This window comes from Dendroctonus ponderosae, unplaced genomic scaffold (genome assembly GCF_020466585.1).
Source record: "Dendroctonus ponderosae isolate FM_Combo_2020 unplaced genomic scaffold, Dpon_F_20191213v2 Dpon_F_20191213_3, whole genome shotgun sequence".
In the NCBI taxonomy this organism is placed as follows: domain Eukaryota; kingdom Metazoa; phylum Arthropoda; class Insecta; order Coleoptera; family Curculionidae; genus Dendroctonus; species Dendroctonus ponderosae.
The window spans coordinates 4,893,088-4,902,758 of NW_026018508.1; the positions used below are offsets into that span (position 1 = coordinate 4,893,088).

Here is a 9,671-nt window from a genome sequence, read left to right on the forward strand (position 1 = left end):
GTTTAATTGGTAGCATATTGGAATACTTAAGCATTCAAAAAGAAAAATTACGATCTTTGCTTCAAATTACGAAAATTTTTTATATCAAAAAAGTTTGTTTCTACAATTTTTTGATGAAAAGGCACAGCGGCAATGATGTTTTTTGTCATTAACAGATAGTTATAGGTGGATAGCCCTTGTCAATAATAACAACAATTTGTCAAACTGTGACTTACTCTGAATTTCCTTTCACGAATTTGCTGATATGTGATTAGTTCAGGGGAAATGCTACAGTAACATAGCAGAAGCTGAAAGAACTCACGCCAACAAAGGGCGAGGAGAGTGGTTCCAGGAAGACAGTGGACGACAATCCATTCTTGGGTTCCAGACACAGAGGAAAAAATATTGGACATAATCGAATCAGGGGCACTCAGAGCACAAGGAGATACACATGGAGCAGGAGTTAATTAACCGAATATGTACGAGAAGCTGTTTGATAAGAGTGGATAATAAGGAGATTACACAGGCACTAGCTTGTTTGGAGTTGACCATTCAACCAATTCGAGGTTATGAGAACAGGTTGACATTTCGAAAGTATGATCCGCAGTCAACGAATCTTGTTGAAATTTACCGTTTATCCTTGTCTATCTTATTGTCACTCTGTATAATTCCATGGTCACCTGAGTTTTAAATAATTATGAAGCAACAGGTATTTGCGCAATGTTAATTAGGCAGATTACCTTGAAAAACATTGCTGCCGTATTTCTGATATAGATTTTGCAAATTTCTCAGTTTTAAACTAATTTATTTTACTTTTTTTTCTGTATTCCTATAAAAGCGCCAGACAAGACCTCCAGAGGAATGACGCCAATTTTGAATCACCCTGTATAGGCCCTTGTTTGAACAGGTTGTCAGTTATGGGTTAATAATCTGGGGTGGTCTGCACAAAGATGCCCTTGAACCCCACTTGCATCTCAGTCTAGGGAAATTACTGTTAGGCGCAAAATAACTAAAATCCTGTTGGTACTATTGAAAGGTGGTTCTAAAAACGTTCGCGGAAGGAATCAAGGATCGGTTCTGAACAGGTCCTGAAGCGAGCCTGCGCCCTAATACGGTTCGGTATCGGTTCTGAACCGATTCTGAATCGCTACCGTGAAAAAAGCTGAATTTATACAGTGTTAATATGTTACAAAGTGGTTAACAGTTCCCATATTATACAGAAATTACGGTTCAGTCATTTGTATATGAACATGACTTGTAAAAATTATTCGAAAACTGATGCGTTCTCAGCAATTTTGGGAAAAAAACAGTCACATCGTAATACCGTAAAATTGTAAAAATAATAATTTTAATGTCTATCGCCGCTTTAGATGTATATGGGTATGTCGCCTAAAGGTGCTGATTTCTTAAGAGCATTCGTGCTAGTCGTTACTCTTTAAATATATTAAAAAAGCTTAGGTAGGTTGATAGAATGTATTTTTATAAAAAATTGTAGATACCCAAATATTAAATGAAATAAGGTGATTTGTTGGGAAAACAAAACTATTAAATGGTTTATCAATGAACTTTGATCAGGTAAAGTAGTAACCTTTATTTCAATTAATCATATGAAAAGTATCCAGAAACAATATAATAACAATACAACGCACAAAGAGTTTTTAAAATAATAGCCGGAGAGCTACACACTTTGATTGAACTTTAGATGGAATGAGAATTTGTCCAGGATTCTGCTCTCGATGTAAGTGAGAATTAATCTTGTTAAGTATGCCAGTTTCAAATGCAAAATTTGGTCGCAACGTGTTCAGGACTGTGTTTTTCCAACCAGTGCATTACGGCAGCATTTATTAACTGTGCAAAAAAATCGTTTTTTGCGCATAACTTGTGAACCGTTGATGCCATTGAAAAAAGTTTAAATCTTTTTTCAACCATTAAAAATACCTTCAATAGAAGACAAACTAAATTAAAATCCGTTCATTTGTTTACTCTGAATAGAGCCCTTCTTACATAACAAATAGGAATGAAGAAAAAGTTATTAATATTTTAAGCTAAAATGTATACCACATTTAAAGTATACAGACCTTCAAGAAACTTATAGTATGATTTTCTTGAAACAAAACTAAATTAATTATAGAAAACTCAAAAAACGCTAAAATCGGCGGTTTTTTTGTTTTTTTGAGGAAACAAATGAACGGATTTTAATTTAGTTTGTCTTATATGTAGGTGTTTTTAAAACTTGAAAAAAGTATTAAACTTTTTTAATGGCATCAACGGTTCAAAAGTTATACCCAAAAAATGTTTTTTTGCACTTTCTTTAATTATTTTAACAATGTTCCACAGCCGGAAATTGCGATCAATATTTTAACATSATTCCGAACAACTTCCAATAATATTTTACTTCATCTATTTAGTSYCCGAAAYAGGCYTTTTAAAGTMTGATCTGACAGGWCTGGGTTTGAAAAAAATGTGATTCAATGTTGTGTTGTTACCGGCCTAATTGTTTAAAATACTATGGGCTATTTCCAAGAAACCTAKAAAAYTGTGTTKTTTTCGTGTTGTTATTTTCTTATATTATTATTTTAARCGTTGCAGGAACTGTTTTGCTTYAACTAAAATTTATTTTGCAKTGTTTTCATATGGCACTTTAAATCCCTGCTCAMCCAGTAGTGTMTGTAGTTCTACTGAGGAATATGGTAATTTAAGAGTCAATTGATTGACTCTTTAGTAACCAAGCAATCATATTAATAAAGGTTAAATTGTTGAGTAGAAATGTGCCAGATGTTAAATTAAACAACTTCAAATGCATCTATGATTGCAAGGATTGCAGTAAATTGAAAACATCAATTCTTCAAATGAAATATTTATACGTCCTTTCTTCTTGCAACAGAGCTGAATACTCAACAACATTTAACGAATCTTCCTCCCGACATAGAACCAATTCGGGATAATTAATTATGGAATAATTAACGATTGTATTTTCCACTGATTAAATAGAATTTCAATCGAAGCCCAAATAATTAAAGTAGGTAACGAAATTAATCAATGTATTTCGCTTGTGCACCGGTCGGCATACGATACGAACACCTACTTTAACTGGTCCACGTAAAACCATCGCTAAACGGTTATTTTTCTAGAACAGGTTCCAACGTTGCAGTTTCACTTTGGTATTAGGTTTCAAAATGCGGTTCCAAAAGTAACATGTTCTTTTTAAATTTTTCATTAAAAATTCGCAATGATAATGATGGTAGACGTAGTGATAATAAGTAATAATTTAGTTTTTATTTAATAATAATTTAAAAAAATAATTCTTAGCATTGGTAAACTAAAAATAATATATTCTAAAAACAGAAGCAAGACATGGGTCATAAGTAACTACTTAAAGGAAAAAAACTGATAATAAAATCGAATGGTTTACATACGCTTTGCGTACGAAAATGTTGAAAAATCTAATTTTCATTTAAAAATTAATTAACATAATATTTTTTTGCGTATGCTTTTTACTAAATCTAGTTCTTCGCTCATTCATGAKGYACCGCTGGAAAATAATATCTCGCATGGAACAGAAGTACTAATATAGGTACCTGTATTTTTTTGTTATAAAACAAGTTTGTCAAAATATTGAAAAATGTAATAATCTTCTTCTTGCCTATATTTTAACTGAACTTCCTCTGATTTGTGGGGCACCACAGTTTTGTAATAGCATTTGAATTATTTTCGCGTGTTATTAAGTCAACAATAACATTAAATCATCCACATTAACAGCAATACTTATAGGCTAAAAATGCTGAATTAAATCATTACCAAAACTAAACAATATTTCTCTGATCTGACCGATTATGGTTCCTGGTGAACTGAACAGTAGGTAATTCTAGATATATAATAGACGAAAGGTGATAAACACAATTATCAATGCAACGCGCAACTGAACAAATTTTCCGTTGATAAATGGTTACTGAGACGGTTTCAAAAACAACCGGTTAAATTGGCAAAGTGTAACTGCGATTACAGGTTACACGTCTGGGACGCTGTTTTTTAGCGGTTACGTTAAAGACCGACCATTTCTACTCGGTATTCATTGCTTCAGATCTTCTCGCGTAATAAATGGTTACTTTTTCAACAACTCTAATGCCCTAGTGATTTGTTCAGTTTGAGGACTGGCGGAATCCTCAGTACTAGCTGAACCGGATTAGTTATGGACGTGAACGACTAAAAGATCAAGTTATAGTATTATTGAGCATTAAGTATTTGTTTATAAATGATACATGCATTTGTCATTGGTTGAAACAGAGACAAATTTCCACTCCGTCCTTTTTCTCCACACCGCACGTTTGCCGGTCCTTCTGAGTTTTAAAGCCGTATGGACCTTTCAGAGTTCAAAACCCGTTTCTTGTCATCTACCATATTTTGCTCAAAATTTCACCATCTGTGTCTTGTTTGTATTTCCATTTCAATTAGATACTAAAAAAACTTTTATTTTGTTACAGAAAGCTTCCAACAAGCTCCACCGTCATCTTTCAATCAGTTCTCCAACGAAAATTATCATCCATCACCAGAATCAAAAGAGAACCAATACACCGACTTGCATACAGTGGGGGCCAACTCTAGATTAGAATCGATTTGCGATCATCTGCTGTTAAATAATCGTTACAACTATGCTGGTTACGAGGAATCAAATAGTTTCACTGCGCTGAGTACTGACGAAGCCACTCAGGACTGCACTGAGACACCGGAATCACATCCGACAGATGCTGAGAATACTACCACCAGCAGCGTAGACAAATCGAAGGAATCCGATGAGAATTTCGGCGAAATTATTATGAAGTCAATGGTGGAAACCGTGTCAGCATAAAAAATATTCTAAATATGCTATTATAAAGTTTTATGATTACGTTTAATACATAAAATACGTATTAATAAGGAAATGTATATGGTTTATATACAAAAGTAGCAAAATTTGACAAAACGTTTTAAAAATAAATGTTGTGCGAAATATGTAATTAGTAAATGTTTTTTATTATTTCGCCAGCTTTTTAACATATGAGGGATTTATAAAATCTCGCACAGACCATTATAAAGTTCATAAATAAATGTTGCACAAAAATAATCAGTAGCAGTAACCTGGGTTTGTTCCGTTAAGATCTTTGGACCCGAAGTGTGTAATTAGCACCACACTCTCCTGATATACAGTGTTTTTGGGTCTTTGGTCTCTCTACGGGGTGTTGGTCAAAACTTGTCAATTCGGCAAATTTAAAAACATGGTGTTGAGGTATAAGTTTTATATATTCCTGACCTGTTTTGAAGAGCCTATTTCATATGTACATACATTCTACAGCACATCAATGAAGTATTTTATTAAGAAACATTTTTGTCTCGCGTGTTTTTAGTCTCTACGAGCGGTAAGTCAGGAGGCGATACATATTAAGAAATTTGTCTTCAATTGGTTCAATAGAAGTAATTATAAGTAGTGTTAAAAAAAATCTAATAAGGTATTGGATCGCACCTATAAATTACTTTTTCTCATTAACGTTGCGTAAATTTTTGCTGCTTTATTGGCAAATCAACCGATCATTTCACTGATGGACCAATAAATTCGTCAACCCAAGCAGGTGAGAAGAATTCAATGTTGGTTTCATTCAGAGCTTCAAAATTTACTTTTTCAGTTTCCCAAAACAATGGGTTAAAATCTCATATCGCAGCTTGATGTTAAGGGAAAGTTTTCTGGTAAAAAAGTAACTAGGGTAAATGGGAGACTTGAAGCTCTTCTTCAAACAATTTCTTGATATGGAGTTTGTTCAAAGGTACCAACGAATATATGCGCGAAACTATTGAATGGTGTTGGTGCTCGTTTCTATCAACCTCATCGTGGTCTTAATTTATGTGACTTTGTGTGTGAACTCCCAGCATTTCTCCTGCAGGCTTGGACCTGTTCAGAGGCTCCAAGAAGATAAACATATTTTGACTCTGATATACATTTTAAATGTTTTAAAAGAGCCGTCAAACGTTTACATCGTAACATCTAAGCATAACATGCTTGGCAACAAATAGCTGCAACGATTCAAATTTGCAGTTTGGACTTTTTATCAGAAATTGATGAAATATTGACATTTTTCTCAAAAGATCTTTTGTGAAAGTTTAATAAAAGTTTAAACTGAAGAACGGAAACTAAATTAGTTCGCAGACAATTCGGTACCATTAAACTACAATAAAAAATTGCGTATTAGCTAAGTTGATAGCGTAGTGCATCTTTAAGAGTTTATATCTTAGTCTCAAAATAACTCTTAAAAATAATTGCACCAATTTTAAAACAAGCTGTAATATGTATAAAAGCCCGTTTAAAATGCACAAATTTCTAAATGGCGAAATTTCTGGAAACTGGCGAATGTGAACTTAATGACCATTGAATTCAATAAACTGTGTCGGTTTCATAAAAGATTTCTGTTCATTATCGAATCTCCATTACTAAGCACGTGTTACCAGACCAGTTAACAATCTCTAATTTGTGTAGAAACGCACTAATACTTCGGTAAGCAAACTTCTGTTAGATAGATAGAATCTTCCGTGGTTAAATCAGTGAAGTGTTGAGTTGTGAAAGATAAGTTTTCCTTAACAAAAAGTGAAATCGGGGAAAATGCTGGAACCTTTATTGAGCCAACTGAACAGTATGAGAATTGTTTTGGCCAGCAGTTCCAAGCAACGAGCTAACTTACTAAGCAGCACGGTAAGAGATGGCGCTTTCAATATTAAAACGTACCTTTATCAAATTTAAAGATTATTTCTAGTTGTTATAATTTATGTACAAGTGTACATGAAAAATAGATTTTAAAATTGCAGTTTATGTCTCGTCGACATTAGCTTAAAATTTTATGAAAAATCACAGCAATGCATTAATGCAGTCATGCATTAATAAGCAAATTTTTGCTGTTAAACATGTCAGGGTTAGAGCGTATTTGAGGTTGGTTTTGAAATTGTGCTCCTCAAGACTTAAAATGTATAACAATATCGAGAATCCAAAACATGACCGCCTTTTCGAAGAAAACTCGAAATCGATCAAATTTTAATATAGTAATCGCGCTAAGAGGAAGTAAAGTGAAAGTTTCCACACATGAACAGCTGAAGTAAAGTTCTACTGAAGCAACGATTCAAACCGGGCTGAATTTGATGAAAGCAACGACTGACACAGTTTTGAGCGGGTTTTCTCGCTTTTCTTTGAGACCTCTATTAAAAAACTAAATTTCGAAAATTTTTTTTGGGAACTGAGGGAGTGTCGAATATAAGTAGTCGTTTTATCAGAAAAAATATCTTATCTTAAGCCTTTTAGTTTCACCATTTACCTAAATTGCATTAGGCATTTACCTACGTGCCATCAATCACATTGTTGTCGATTTTTTATTTAGGTTTTTGCAAATATCCCAGGTTTTTTTGAAAATACATGTTTGTGACTTGTTTTTCTGCGTTCTGCAAATCAGGTACAGCAGATAACACGTCCAGAGTAATGCCGCTAATTTCCTACTTAAATTACAGCTATGCCTTCTAATTTGTAGTTACTCTGCTGTTAATCGATCGGCGATATTTTCTTACTCATAAAGTAGACTTCAATCTGCAATTAATTTGTGCAATCAATTCACATCTTTCTTTTATTCCAGAAATTAAAATTTGAAATCGTTTCTTCTGACTATGAAGAAACATTGAATCCCAAAGATCATACGTTTTCGGACTTTGTTGAAAAAACGGCACTGGGAAAACTGCAAGATGTTTATAATAAGATTAAGAACGATATTCGAAAGCCGGATCTTATTATTGGATCGGACACCATGGTCACTCACAATGGGAAAATGTATGGCAAACCCAAAACCAAAGAAGAAGCTTTCCAATTTATATCGGAGTAAGTTGTTTATTAGAGTGATTTCGATTCAAAATGGCTAAATTTCCTAATTTGGCTTAGAGGATGATCCAAAGACATTTTAGAAAGCCATCGAAAATTCGAAAATCGTAAAAAATAGTTTTTCCTTTGTGGAAAACAATGAAGATCTCAGTTAGTCACAACTACAGATTTGGTATCGGTTCTTCAGGGAAACTATGAAATTTTCATCAAATAATAGTACCTAACATTAAAAACTATCCATTTAGACGGGATTACATAAGTATTGCATTTTCTACGAATACAAATCAGAAAGATCAAAAATGTAAAAGCTTATTTTGTTAGCTTGTTTACTTTGTGGGCCACCGCCAATATATTAAAGCAAAATCTGTAACTTTGTATACACTTTCCTGACTGTGTTTCAATTCCAAATCAAATTCATTCCTGGGTTTCAGTCATTTATCGTCTCTATTTATCTATCAAAATACGTTTCGGTGTATTTTTCTAAAAAAATTTCAAAAAATGCATGCCAAACCTTAAAGCAGCAACAACGCTACACATAAAAACTGATGATGGTGGAAAAATACACCGAAACGTTGATTTGGTTGATTTGGAATACGTAATTTGATTTGGAAAATCTGTAACCTCTCAGAAACGATAAATTTAGGAACAATCAGTTCTCTTGATATTAAATTTATTTTACTGCAGTAATGTTGTATCTATTTTTGCATTGTCTTCTTCCATTCAGAACTACACGAAATTTTAGAAAATAAGCTCTATTTGCAACAACACGAATTTTTTAAAAATCGTCGTTTCAGTTATTGATATGTAAATATGCATACCTACTTCATGCAATGCAAAAATGACACAATATTTTTTTTTATTTGAATAATTGATGCTGGACGAAACGGTCAAAAATCTCTAGACAACTCAGTATAAATGAATTTACCATTAGGAAAACCATCAAAAAAATTTAAAGAACTATTTTTTAAAGCAAATGTTCCTACCAGATGCTCCCTATGGTTTGGTAATTGTTTAATTCGCTAAATATTTCAGTTTCTCTCAAAGTGGACTTCCAAACAGTGTCTACACTGGTGTTGTCGTTTGGTACAAAAACAAAATCCACACATTCACAGAGGTGACTACGGTTTATTTGGCTCCACTTACCGATGATGAAATATTATCGTATGTTGAAACGGGAGAACCAATGTAGGTTAAAAGTAAATTGCGCTGGAATATAAATTGTTTTCGATTTGATTTTTAGGGGGAAAGCTGGAGGATATGGCATCCAAGGAATTGCCAGCACATTTGTCACAAGAATAGAAGGCGACTTTAATAATGTGATTGGATTGCCATTATGTAGGCTGGCCCTTGAACTAAAGAAAATTCTTAAGGAGGAATAATGGATAACATTTAATACATTAAATATTGACTATTTAATTCACGATATAACATTGCAATTTGCAAGTGTTTAGACAACATCAATATTTTGTAAGCATGAAATTTGTGTTACTTCAAATATAATATTTCCGTGCAATTTGTTTTTTTTTATTATACACGATGTTTCAATGCGGGAGAAATATTTTATTCGCATAGAAAAAGATGCAGAAACGATGAAAATGAGGAGATAAATACGTGGAAGCCCGCCTAATGAAAATTTATTAATTTTGAATTTAAAAAAAATGTAGAATTCATAGAAATATACAGGGTGAATATCTCTAGGAAATACAGATAATTTGTGTTTTTCTTATTATGTAAAATTCAAAAGTCAGAACAAGTAAAACCTGAAGATATTTTCAACTAGTTATTCAAATAAGGTATTTCATAAGGAACCGTT

The 9,671-nt window shown here is 33.1% G+C and overlaps 2 protein-coding genes across 5 annotated transcripts in view; both read left to right on the forward strand.

Annotated features, from left to right (window-relative positions):
• Positions 1-4,973, forward strand: part of LOC109540328 — a 59,292-nt gene extending 54,319 nt beyond the window's left edge. For all 4 annotated transcript variants that reach the window (XM_048664660.1, XM_019908674.2, XM_048664661.1 and 1 more), the window contains exon 6: positions 4,461-4,973. In XM_048664660.1, the coding sequence (XP_048520617.1) occupies positions 4,461-4,825 (365 nt within the window). In that variant the 3' untranslated portion in view covers positions 4,826-4,973. The remainder of the gene's footprint in view (positions 1-4,460) is intronic.
• Positions 4,974-6,409: 1,436 nt separating this feature from the next.
• On the forward strand, positions 6,410-9,371 carry LOC109540264 (dTTP/UTP pyrophosphatase). The gene is made up of 4 exons (XM_019908554.2): positions 6,410-6,694; positions 7,620-7,858; positions 8,891-9,043; positions 9,099-9,371. The coding sequence occupies exons 1-4, from the start codon at positions 6,605-6,607 to the stop codon at positions 9,235-9,237; spliced, it is 621 nt and encodes a 206-aa protein (XP_019764113.1). The 5' UTR covers positions 6,410-6,604; the 3' UTR covers positions 9,238-9,371.
• Positions 9,372-9,671: the final 300 nt, after the last annotated feature.